Genomic DNA, 13,534 nt, shown 5'->3' with positions numbered 1-13,534 from the left:
AAGTGCAGCTCGATGAATCTTCCCAAACATAACACATCTATGTAACCAGCACCCAGATCAAGACACAGAACCCTCCAAGCACCCGGAAAGAACCTCAATTACTCATTACCTCAAATTCTGATTTTACTGGCATTCTATATACAGTATATATATTCAGCTAAACCTGGCAACCGCACCCCTAATGGTCCATCCCAGGAACCACTTCCCATTGGCCTAACAGCACAGATTCCTTCCGCAGGTTCATCCGCATGACGTTTTGAGATTTAAAATGTTACCGTTTACTTTAGAAAATTATCAGGAGCAGTGATCTGCAAAGTAGGAATCGAAGGCTTATAGAAATGCAAACGTCCCTTACCTGGCTCCTCTCATTCCAAGCCCTCCTTCCATCCCCTGAAAACACATCGCCTCAGGCTAAGGCGTTGGATCCAAGTTCAAATGCAGGTACTGACCCTGAGAAGCTGCGTGGCCGGCTCCAAATGGTGGGTGGAAAGAGAACTGTCCCCATTCAAGGATTCCCCTCCACCTGGATAGACCATGTTTTCCGGGCCTGGGAAATGTTAGAAACTCCCTGGTCCCAAGTGAGGGTTCCCAGGGTCTAACCGCCAAGCACCCCAAAACACAGGGGCTGACATCTCATGCTCACAATGTATTATCCGATTCCATCCTCCTGACAACCCTATGAGGTGAGTGCAATTATCTCCATTTTACAGATGAGGAAACAAGTGCAGCTCGATGAATCTTCCCAAACATAACACATCTATGTAACCAGCACCCAGATCAAGACACAGAACCCTCCAAGCACCCGGAAAGAACCTCAATTACTCATTACCTCAAATTCTGATTTTACTGGCATTCTATATACAGTATATATATTCAGCTAAACCTGGCAACCGCACCCCTAATGGTCCATCCCAGGAACCACTTCCCATTGGCCTAACAGCACAGATTCCTTCCGCAGGTTCATCCGCATGACGTTTTGAGATTTAAAATGTTACCGTTTACTTTAGAAAATTATCAGGAGCAGTGATCTGCAAAGTAGGAATCGAAGGCTTATAGAAATGCAAACGTCCCTTACCTGGCTCCTCTCATTCCAAGCCCTCCTTCCATCCCCTGAAAACACATCGCCTCAGGCTAAGGCGTTGGATCCAAGTTCAAATGCAGGTACTGACACTGAGAAGCTGCGTGGCCGGCTCCAAATGGTGGGTGGAAAGAGGACTGTCCCCATTCAAGGATTCCCCTCCACCTGAATAGACCATGTTTTCCCGGCCTGGGAAATGTTAGAAACTCCCTGGTCCCAAGTGGGGGGTTCCCAGGGTCTAACCGCCAAGCACCCCAAAACACAGGGGCTGACATCTCATGCTCACGATGTCTTATCCGATTCCCTCCTCCTGACAACCCTATGAGGTGAGTGCAATTATCTCCATTTTACAGATGAGGAAACTGAGGCTCAGAGAAAAGAAACCTGCGTAAGGCCACACAGAGCTGTCGGGCCTCACACCTTGGCTCCTCGGAGTCCAAAACCCTCATTGGTCACAGTAAGCGTTTTTGAGGAGAATCAAAAGCAAACCTTCGTCCTGTCTGTCCTCACTCTGGCGGGTGACGGGCACCTTGAGGGCTGCGGCCCTTGGTTCCCTGCCTCCTTGCTTCCGAGTTCCCAAGGGAGAGTCGGGTGCCAGTTAGAGTTTCTCCCCTGGAGCGATGTTCTTCCTGCCTGGGGAGTACATCAGGTTTTTTCTTCATCCTCAGAGTTCGTGAATTTCACCAAGCTTTCTCGGTGGGGTGTGTGTGTTTCTTCCTCATCCCTGCAGCGTGAAAGTCCTTTCCATCCACGGATCTTGTTCTCGTCGCAGCTGAAGAAAACCTTCTTGCATGACAGTGGACCCTTGAACGCCACTGGGTGGGTACTGGGCGGGCCCACTTACACGTGGGTTTCTTCCCTCACATCCTACAGCCAGCCCTCCTTATCCGCGGGTTCCGCATCCGGGGATTCAACCGAGGGAGCCAGAACGCTATTTTCGCATTCACAACCACAGATTCGCAACCGCGGGTGGGGAAAATGCTGTTTTCGATCTGCGGTTTGTCGAATCTGCAGATGTGACGGGCCCACTGTAGGGTCAGAGGTTACACCTGGATTTTCGCCAGCAATGCCCACGTTGTTCAAGGGTAAACTGTACTTGCTCACTTTCTGCCTTTCCTTCTGGAATGTTTCTTCCTGATTCTGTTCTGAGGTATTCCCCGCACATCATCTTTCAGGCCATTCTTTGGATTGCAACAGGGACCATCCTTTTTGGCAATTCGTCTAATTTTTTTTAGTTCAGAAATCAGGAAGTCATTTTGGGGGGTTTCATGTGCATGTCCCTAAGTTTTATTTGCTTTAGTTCTGTTTTGTGTAGTAATCCAATACTTGGGCTTTAAAAAGTAATCAAATTAATACACTGCTACATTTTCAAAATAGATTATTGTGCCATATTGGTTGAACATAAATTACTACTTTACTCAAATCGAAGCTTATTATGCGTGTCTCCGCTTACCTGAGTGAAGTTTTACTGAGGTTCATCAGGCCCTTAGAACAGGGCTCTACACATAGTAGGGCTCCAATAAATAAGTAATTAATGTCCTTTGAATTTGGGGTCAAACTCATTCTTGGTTAGAGCAGTGAACATCTATAAGCACTACTCACATTTTTCCCTCCCCTCACCTCAGATTCTCCACTCGCGGGACTTTGTCCTAGCGCTCTGGGGATGGCGGGAGCTCCCCGTGGTGACCCAACCCATTGGCAAGGGGGAGCCTCTGGGTCTCCAGTTCTCTCATCAGAGCCCAAGGCCTAATCCATATCCTATGGGCCCCAAGCCCTGGCTACCATGTGGTCCCAGGCCCTATTCAGGCCACTATGTTCCCAGAATCCCCCTGACACACATAATCTCACTTAATCCTCCCCACAGCCTTAAAAGGGGTATGTACTATAATGGTCTCTCTTTCCCAGATAAGGGAACTGAGGCCCTGAGAGGTATAGTGTCCTATTTGAAGCCCCACACCTCTCCCTACTGAACCATAAGCCCCCTTCTAGCGCCCCTCCCAAAGGCCTAGTCGAATAAATTATGTCCTCAGAGGAGGGCCTAGCTCTACGGGTGCCCTTGAGGGACATACCTATACACCCCATTCGCCTCTGGGGGCCTGAGCCCATCCTAACCCCAGAACCAGGGGTTCTCTTCCCCCACGACATCTCCTGTGGCTGCAGGAACCTTTTCGCTTGGCCATTTATAGCTCCTGACTGTTCACACAAACGCTTAAATGAAAATCCATGATGTGCTTATTAGCTAGGAAAACATTTATTTTGGCGTTATCAGAGAATCTTGGCCAGAAAAGCTCTTCTCGACCTATGTGTGCTTGTGCTTGTGCATGTGCATATGAGTGTGTGTGGGTGCGTGTGCCAATACGTGCATGAGTGTCCATAAGTGTGTGGGTGTTTTATCTGTGTAGGCGTGTGCGTGTGCGTGTGCACGTATATGTGCGCACCGCATATGCCCACTTGAGTGCAGGTGTACATGGGCCTGTGCACGCACAGGAAAACACATTTTTTTGTTAGTAAAGCTTCTGTTAGAAGGTGCTTCTGGGTAGTTCTAACCCATGTGTGACTAGAGAGATTGAAAAATCCCACATCTTTTTTTAATTTTTTTTTTTTTGTCATGGCATTAAATGGTTCTTGAGTTTGTGCCCCCAAATTGAATTTTTTTTCAGTCGAGAAAGGGACGTGAGGGATGGCTGCATTTACTGAGGACCTGAGTGGGCCTCATCTCCTGTCACCCTCTGGAAAACCTCATGAGGAAGGTCTTTTGATCATTCCCGCTTTACATGTTCAGAGAGGGACTGCCCAGCCTGAGGGCTAATTCGCTTCACTCCCCTGCCTCAAACTGCTGAAGGTCGAATAGAAATGTTCCAGCAATCCCCACTCAGGCCCTTGGCAAGGAGGGGAAGTCTGCGTTGTTGTTATTAGTTTGTCCACTCAAGATCTTGCCAGTTTTTTCCAACATCCCCAGCAGGTCCCAGCACATCAGAGCAACTGAGAACATATCTGTGGCTTGATCTGGTTAATAGGGTCTCCTTCTGGGGGCTGTCCAGGGGCTGGTTAGACAAAGGGTCCTGCTTGGAACTCCCTATGCCCCCACCCCTTGCTGCTGGAATGAAGTTCCAAGGCCATACCTCGTGATCCGCCCTGCCTACCTCGCTGGCCTCACCTTGTGCCTCGAAACCCCTCACTCACTCAGCTCTTTGTGCTCCTATAGGCCCCCAATTCACCCTCCTTTGAGGCCTCTGCTGCCAGGAGCACTCTTCCCCAGTCTCTGTTCAGAGAGGCCCCCTGAGACCCTATGAGATGGCTCCCACCCGTCCCTGGCACCTATCTCTACACAGGAGAAAAGCCATCTTGGGAGAGAGTAATAATTAAAAAGTCTCACGTTCAGAGAGCAAGGTGCCTTTTCCGAGGCCCTTTAGAACCCGGACTCTGGGAGCAAATGGGCCTGGGATCCACTCCCAGCTCCATCACTGCATGACCCCGGGAGGCTCACTTCCTCTATTAGCCTCAGTTTCTTCATCTGCGAAATGGGAACATAGAGGATAAGGTGGTACCCACTCCACAGGGTGGATGGAAAATTCAATATAAGCATGAAACGTTTGTACATGGTGCCTGGCACAGACCAAGTGCTCTGTAAGTGAGTTATTTCTTCAGTCAACCAACAAGTATTTGCTGAGCAGCTGCTCTGTGCCAGTCATGAGCTAGGAGCCAAGGAGAGAGTGGTGAGGAAAACTAAAGAGGACCCTGTCCCACTGACGCTGAAGAAAAGAAGTGAATTCCACAGTGTGTTAGGGAGTGATAAATGCTTTGAAGAAAAACAGAGAAAGGGATCTGGAGGGCAGGTAGTCAAGGGCTATTTTAAAAAGAGTGGTGGAGAGGTCTCACTGAGGTGACATTTGAGCAAAGGTCTGAAGAAACGAGGGCAGGAGCCTTGCAGATGTCTGATGGGAAAGCATTCCAGGCAGAAGACACTGCAAGTGCAAAGGCCCTGAGGTCGCCCCGTGCCTGATATTGTTAGAGAATTTTAAGTCTCCTCTCCCCACCATTCTGTCTCTCAAAATTGACAAGCACAAGTGTCGCCTGCCCAAGCACTGCAGAAAGTGTGCAGCATCTCTCTCCGTGACCCAGCTGCCTGTCTTTTTAACCTTGAATGCCTTTGTGGGTCTCAAGTGTCACTAGGAGGCGGGTGAGCTGCCCTGACTTCAGAAGAACGGCATGGGGTGGGGGGGCCTTAGGTGGTGCCTACCTCACCTACTACTGCCAAAAGTGGTCATGGGGTTATTTTTAAACACGGGGAGGAAGTATTTATTGTTCCGGCCGAGGAGAGTGGGCAGCCTGTGGGATTCTCCTGAGGAACCAGTACTGCGTCCTATTCACCATGGTGAGTATCGAGGGCTCTGCGAGGTGAGTTGATGCCGGGTGGGCTAGAAGGGGACACCACCTACAAGCAAAGGACCAGAGCAAAGGCAGCAGAGGGGAGGCAGCTTTTGAGGACCCCAGGTTCTGGTGAAGAAAGTGCTGCTCGCTGTGTGCACACAGAGGAACCCCAATCAATGCCCTGATAAGCCACAAATAACAGCAGCTCCCGGGACTTGCAAAAACAAAATAAGAGAGTTGGCTTTTTTATGGCTCGTCTACTGACCTCTCGAGGAATCGATAACTCCCAGGGCTTGCAAAATGGGATTGAATGCTTTTAAGGATCAAATTGTAATTCTCGTCTCTTGTTCAGGCAGCTGGGGAAAAGATCTTTTTGTATTCACCTTTTGAACTTGCAAAATTAAAACCTTTCTCCATGTATTGTTTGGTGAGGTGTCCCCCTCCCAAAGCAGGAAGCCCCCAAATTAGGGTCAGCATAGGAGTGTAGTTAAGGGGCACAGACAGACTCTGGAGTCAGACGGTCCAAGTTCAACTCCAGCTCTGCTTTTTTTGTGACTGTGTGACCTTGGGCAAGGGACCCGACATGTCTGAGCCTCAGTTGTCTCCCCAGTAGAATGGTGACGGTAAGAACAGCATCTACTTGACAGAGTAGTTCTGAGAGTTGAATGAAATAAATCCATACAGTGGGTAACCGTCTGCTGTAACTATTTAAAGCCGGAGAGAATGGGGGGTGGAATGTTGACTCGCTCCCTGTACTGTTTGCATGGGGTACGGCCAGACCATTTAGAAAGATTTCGCTGCCATTTGGATCAAGACAGAATTGTGGGGTGGGGGGAGCGGTTAGGTTTTAACACCCTGAAAAAGTGTCATTTCATCTCAGCATTCCTCATGCTTTAGTGAGCCTGAATTTTTTTCCCCCTCCAATCAATTTTCCTCCTGTGCATTACGGAACATTTTGTGAAATGCATCAGAACAAAAGTGGCTGGACTCTGCCAGGGCTGATCCGGAAGTGTGGCCTCCATCCCCAGAGACACAGCTCCACCTCTTCCAGTTTTTAAAAAGAGCTGCTGCAGGATCCACAATTTCTCACGATCCACCAGAACCAGGGGGCCTTAGAGAAATGTCATTTAGTGTCCTTTTATCCTGCCAGCGTCACCGTTTTGAGACGAGTGTGGGCACCATACCCCCATTCCACAGATGAGCAGCTGAGGCTCACCAGAGATAGGGCCTGCCCTAGTTTTCTAATTTCCAGCTTCCGACTCTCCATCGCTGTCGTTTTTGTCCCCCAGGCACCCAAGAAAGCCAAGAAGAGAGCAGAAGGCGCCAATTCCAACGTGTTCACCATGTTCGAACAGACCCAGATCCAGGAATTTAAGGAGGTAGGTGCAGCACTGAGTCCTTGGCCAGGATGGAGACCCTCGGCCGTGAGGGAGCACAGTCCTCTCTTTCTGCATTCTCTGCAGGGACCTCTTGCTTAGATGTCTTCATCCTCCACATCTCCAAGAGGCATTAACTATCTAAAATATTATTTTTGCCTATCTGAGAGATGAAAAGCAGTATCTCTTGGATTTTAAATTTTACAGTCTTTGACTGTTGAATACCAGCCGGGTATGAAACTCTATCACATTCTATGGGACTGTGCCTTATTAAACAAACCTAAGGACCAGAGAGGCAAAATTAAGCCACTGCCGGGAGGCTTAGAAGGACAGACTGAATATTTTTTCCAGCAGTCATAATGGCTCTCACTGGGTCATCCACACTCCCACCTGCCCCCTCAGAGGAAAATATGCTAAAGCTATGCTAGAGAGGCCAGTGCGTTTTATATCAAAGGGGAACCCACTGGGGTTTCCAAATGGGACATGAACACTTGTGCCTTTTGTCCCCATTAACATTCAGATCACAGGAATTCCATGTCCCACAGGCCACCATGGAAAGAGGAATTCCTGGGATGAAATGTCATATCTGAACTTGAAATAGTCACCTTCCAGACAGAAAAGTACACCACCCCTTCTCCCTCACCCTGTCCCGGCTTCTGGAATGAGATCAGCTGCTGGGGGTGTGGGCAGGGGCTGCAAATACCTTCAGGAACCAGCTGCAATGAAGAACTCAAAAAACGAAGAGATGACACATCATTTGTAAAATACCTGGGCTTTTACAAAGCTCTTGGAGTCTCCCTGCCAGCTAATGGGCAAAGATTACCAGCCCCGTTTTATAGATAATGTGGCTTGTGAGTCTGAGGGGCAGGTGAGACCCCAGTTTTTGACTTTTTTCAATAACAGCTTTATAAAGGTAGTTCACAAACCATAAACTCACCATTTTAAAGTAACTGTACAATTCAGTGGGTGTTTAGTATAGTCACAGAATTTTGCAACCATCATCCCCATCTAATTTTAGAACATTTTTATCCCCCCAAAAGGAAAGCTCATACCCGCTAGCTGCCACTCCCCACTTCCCTCCTCCCCCAGCCCCTGGCAACCACGGATCTATTTTCTGTCTCTATGGATTTGCCTATTCTGGACATTTTATAGAGAAAGAATCACAGAACACGTGGCCTTTTGTGTCTGGCTTCTTTCACTTAGCATCATGTTTCAGGGCTCACCTATGTTGTAGCATGTGCCATTATTTCCTTCCTTTTTATGGCTGAATAACATTCCATTGTATGACTAGACCACATGTTGTTTATTCATCCATCTGTTGACAGACATGTGGGCTGCTCCCAGTTTGGGCTATAATGAATCGTGCTGCCATGGACGTTCGTATTCGGGTTTTGTGTGGACAGATGTTTTAATTCTCTTGACTAGATACCTAGCGGAGGAACTGCTAGATCATATGGTAACGCTATGCCTAGCATTTCGAGGAGCTGCCAGACTGCTTTAAATCTTTGACTCTGGATGTCGTGTCCTTCGATGCTCCTTGATAATCCCAGAAACCCGCTTCCCACAGCCTGTGGCCCAGCTTCTTGGGCTACTCCCTTCCTGCCGCCCAGTTTCTCCCAGGCTGACTAGCCAACCACCTCCCTGTCACAGGCCTTCACCATCATGGACCAGAATAGGGATGGCTTCATCGACAAGAACGATCTCCGGGACACCTTTGCTGCTCTCGGTAAGTCACCATGCCCTCCAGGCCGCAGGAGGGTCCTCCTCATCCCATGCCCACAAGGGGCGGGTGGTGGGACCCCTGCAAAGGTGAAGAGCTTGTCATTTTCCAGAGAAACAGCTCAACCACAACTGGCCTTTAAGACAAATTTCAGAGGATAGGAAAGAAGGGTTTAATCTTCGTCTTCACATATCTTTTATTTTTCTTTTAAAATAACTTTCATGTGTGTGTGTGTGTAATTTTGAATGCAATGCCAGCTCACAATAGGAAACTTGGAAAATTTAGAAAAGTATAAACATTACCTATTAGGCCACATTCCATGCTAACATTTCAGCCTCTAGGGTCTTCCTAGATATATCTGGGTGGTGGGGTTCTGTTTTTTTAAATAATTGGAATCATTCTATTTTATATTTAGCTTTTTAAAATTTAACATGTCGACGGTGTGGGCTTGAGTGTGAGGAGCTTTTTCAAAATACACACATCTAACCTGCCACCACTCGCCACCGCCCTAGTGCCACCAGGACTCAGGGACACCGTGAACAACAGCACAGGTCACGCACTGCCCAGTTCTACAGAGTACTATTCATGTTTGTAGCCACTGTAGATTTTTGTATTTAAAACAGAAATTATCTTAAGAAGGGTTGTCTTTTTCTAATTTTCAAAAAGATCCTGTCCTATATGGGCTTGTGGCAAGGGCTAGAGCAGGTATAGCAGAATAGTGGTATAGTGGAGATAACTTGAACAAGTGCCCTCCAGTGATTCTGATCTGTCTCTCCCACCTCCGGCTAGGAGAGCTAATGTATATGAGCATTTCTCATTCGAGTAAAATATTTAAATATCTGTATAAAGTGTTCCAGATTCTGAAGATACTGTTTTAAAAATAACTAACCCCTCCCACATTGGATGTTTGGGCTGCTTCCAGTTGTCTGGCTATTATAAATAACACTGTCAAGAACATCTTCTCCCGTGAATCTTTGGCCCATTTACTCCGTCTCTGATTATTCCTAGACTGGATTCCCTGAAGTGAAATTACAAGAGCAAATCCCAGTGTCCTAAGAGCTGTTTCTGTACCAGCTCGGAGGCCCTGAGTGTGTGTTTCCTGCCCTAGGGCGTGTGAATGTGAAAAATGAGGAAATCGATGACATGATAAAGGAAGCTCCAGGTCCCATTAACTTTACGGTGTTCCTAACGATGTTTGGGGAGAAACTGAAGGGTAAGCTCATGTGCATCACTCTCTCTCTCTCTCTCTCTCTCTCTCTCTCTCTCTGTCTGTCTTTATGTCTTCACCTTTTGGGGCGGGGAGAATAAAAATAGCAGTTAACATTGCTCCAAGGTGTATCCGAGCCTGATCTCATGGTAGCACTTCGTTTGCATACATCACCTCATTTAACAGCATCCAGGAGGTGGGGTCTATTCTCATCCCATCTACAAATGGCAAACCAAGGCTCAGAGACAGAAAGTCATTTGCCTGTGGCCACACAGCTAACAGGTGGAGTCAGGATTCAAATCTCAATCTGTCTAAATCTAGATCCACGTTTGACCTTGGGTTTGCTCAGAAATAACTGGATTCTTGGCCCACTCTTTCGAAATATCAAGGCTCAATGCTCAGAGGAAGGCAGGATCTTTCCTCCAAGCAAAACAGCCTTGCTCTGGTCCCCCATCCTGGGGGGACTAGGGACTTGTCCTGGGAGACCACAGGTTCCCAGCCGCTCCTGGCACGTCTCAACCGTTTTCTGTTTCAGGGGCAGACCCCGAGGAGACCATTCTCAATGCGTTCAAAGTGTTTGATCCTGAAGGCAAAGGGGTGCTCAAGGCTGATTAGTGAGTAGGCTCTGTGGGGGAGGTTGTGGGGGGCCTTGTTCGCCTTACACGTGCCTGTCACCAACACCTGCTCCTGTCTCTCTGCAGCATTAAGGAGATGCTGACCACGCAGGCGGAGAGATTTTCCAAGGAGGAGGTAACAAGGCCCTTTGGCCATTCTCTGCACCCCAGCTCCTGACACTACCCTTCTGGGGACTTCATCTGTCTCTCTCTTAAAAGACCTCTGACCCCACACCAAGAGAGAACCTGCTCTTGTTTACTGGGCCCTTATCTCACTTCATTCTCTCATCCCCCTGTGAGGTAGGGATTAGCATTAGTGTCATTTTATAGATGGGGAAACTGAGGCCCAGGAAAGTCAAGTCATTTGCCTAAAAGGAAAGCACTAATGATAATCTCAGGGCCTGGATTCAAACTCAGATCTGTCTGACCCCAGGTCTACCTTCCTCATAATGCATGGAGCCCCGGTTAGAGCATCGACTTCCTGATGGGGTAAGGGTGGCGCGCAGGGCACCACGTCCTGCTGTCTAGGCCGTGCACTGCACAATTCTCCTGGATGCCGTTCTGGTAATATACATCCAAGAGTATGTATTGGTTGCGACTGTTTTCCAGCAGATGGCAGTAAAGTGTCTCGTTACAATTTTTTAAAAAAAATCAGAATATATGACTTTTTTTGGCAGGTGGCAGTAATGTGCCTGGAGGAGGGGACACTTATGCTAATTAGCCAAAGGTCCTGTATGAACAAGCAACAGTCTTGTCAATATTATTATTGAACCTCAGGGAGTCTATTTAAAATAACCCCTCCTCAGGCTTGATTCTATCAAGTTCCACATTTCACTAAAAATTTTATTTAGATTTTTCCCTCCAAAACTCAACTGCCTTCACTTCCTACCAGCTTTGTGACTTTGGACAAGCTACTACTTAACCTCTCTCTGACTCAATTTCCTCATCTGTAAAGTGGAGACAGTAACGGAACCTACCTCATAGTACATTGTGAGAATGAAATGAATTAATACGTATCAACTGCTGACACATGATAAGGACAATGTTAAGTGCTAGCTATCAATAGTCAGTATGTTTTTTTGAAACTAATTAGCCAATACTTTTAAAATGTGGAAATCGCATGTTCTTTTGAAAATCAAGATGTCTAGTGTCCCCCCAAAGAATCAGCTTCCCTCAGAGTCTGACCTGCTTGCCTGTGTGGCCACATTTAGCTGGCCCTGAGCAGCTGTCACCTCTGCGGATGGGTTGTGGGTCTCCATTTAGCCACAGTCCCCACCAGGCCCACCTTGCTCCCTTATACCCCTACCCGGCACCCTCTGCGCACAGGAGTTTGCGATCCTGCTTTACCTGTCATAGGTCGGGTTCCCAGAAACGTCCCTGCAGGGCGGCCTTTGGGGTCAGCACCTGTGGAAGGAAGGGCAAGGAAGCAGGAGGGCGCAGAGAGAGACAGTGGCCCGAGATTCAGGCCCAAAGAGTGTCTCCGTCGATGCCCCCTGGCGCTGTAACAGTCCTTGGGAGAGGTCCCAGGCCAGGCCGCACACTAGTCAGGTTGTCTGTGGGCTGCCCCAGGGAGGCGTGACTTCGGGTCCCGCGTCTCTGCAGCAACTGAGTGACAAGGCCTTTCTGGAGGGGATCTAAGTGGCATGTCTCCATATCTACCACACCCCACTCTCCCTGATGACCCTATTACACCCCATCCCAACTGTACCCCGACCCAGGCCTGCCCCCGAACACAGCCCACCCTCCCATTTCCTCTCCCGTCATCCTCAGCACGTCCTGCTGGTTCATTGCAGATTGATCAGATGTTCGCCGCCTTCCCCCCCGACGTGACCGGCAACTTGGACTATAAGAACCTGGTGCACATCATCACCCATGGAGAAGAAAAGGACTGAGGGAGGGGCCCCTGCCTGACCTGGGCTTGTCTTTGCAGGGGAGGGTGGCTCTTGCTCTCACCGAGTGACGCCGCCACCCCTGCCCCTGCCCGCCAGCTGTGTGGCTGCCTCATTTACCTACCTCCATCTTCTCTGCAGCCGGGGTGGCGTATAGATGCCACGTGGCCACACGTCCCGCAGATGGAAATCCATCCAGAGGCCATGCTCGAATAAACAGGAGATCACATACTCGTTCAGTGTTTCTCTGACAGATGTGCTCTGAGTAAGAAGGCACTTTGCTAGTTCCCACAAAGGCAGGGCGTGAGCTAGTCAGGGCCCTGCTGTCATTATTAAATCTCAGTGACTCTTTATTTAAAATAGACCTTTGCAGCTACTCAGGACTATGTCTATCAAGGGCCATATTTTACTGGAATGTGAACTAGAGGACCAGAGCCCTTTCTTCCAAGGAGCTCAGGTGTTTGTAGGGCCCGGCTGCCATGACACCCTTTCCTTTAGGATGCCACTGGAATGTTTCTCCCGCAGATGCACTTAGGCCCCACGACAATGTAGGAGGAAGAGGCCTCACAGGCATGCTAACAATATGGCTCATTTTGGTAAAAAAAAAAAAAAAAAATCATAACTGTTCATTTTAAGAGGTTAATTTCTAATTTTAGATAAAGCAGACTTTGGCTGTACTTCTCTCCTGGCAAACTGGGGGAGGGGTACTGACTTCTGACCCTGTCTGAGGTCCAAGTACTAGGCCTGGGCATGAACTGACTTGCTTTTGAGCGACCAAAGTCATTGTTAAAGCATTCACTATTTAAAGCTGTAAGAATTCCAACTTAGGAAACAAATGGGTTCACATAATTAAGAAGTCCAAGGGCTTCAGGCATAGCTGCATCCAGGAGCTCAAACGGTGCCAGCAGAACTGAGGAGGCCTCTCCACTGCTCTGCTTTCCTTCACGTTGCTCGGCTCTCAGTGGCCGAATGTCTCCCATCTATCCCCTCAGTGATCCTACTGGAAAGGAGGCACTTTTCTTTCTCCTAGCTCCACACAAATCCAAGAACAGGGCCTATGGGGTACCTAACCAACCCTGAAAGAGATACAGTGCTCTGATTGGCAGAGCTGGGTCACATGATTAACCCTCATCCTGAGCCACATGGCTATTCCCCAAGAGAAGATCCAGGTGTCTTTCAGGAAGAAGGCGGAGCAGACCTCAGGCACTCTTCATTCTCAAGAGAATCCCAAGAAATCAGGACACAGCCAAGGCAACTGGGGTGATGGGAGCAAAGAGCC

The 13,534-nt window shown here is 48.4% G+C and overlaps 1 protein-coding gene across 1 annotated transcript; it reads left to right on the top strand.

Moving 5' to 3' along the window:
• Window positions 1-5,414: 5,414 nt before the first annotated feature.
• MYL2 (myosin light chain 2) lies at window positions 5,415-12,258 on the top strand. The gene is made up of 7 exons (XM_006910032.1): window positions 5,415-5,453; window positions 6,739-6,828; window positions 8,476-8,551; window positions 9,654-9,758; window positions 10,288-10,366; window positions 10,454-10,502; window positions 12,160-12,258. The coding sequence occupies exons 1-7, from the start codon at window positions 5,451-5,453 to the stop codon at window positions 12,256-12,258; spliced, it is 501 nt and encodes a 166-aa protein (XP_006910094.1). The 5' UTR covers window positions 5,415-5,450.
• Window positions 12,259-13,534: the final 1,276 nt, after the last annotated feature.

The sequence above is a fragment of the Pteropus alecto genome, unplaced genomic scaffold, assembly GCF_000325575.1.
Source record: "Pteropus alecto unplaced genomic scaffold, ASM32557v1 scaffold213, whole genome shotgun sequence".
Lineage (NCBI taxonomy): Eukaryota > Metazoa > Chordata > Mammalia > Chiroptera > Pteropodidae > Pteropus > Pteropus alecto.
This window is presented reverse-complemented; position numbering and strand designations above follow the sequence as displayed.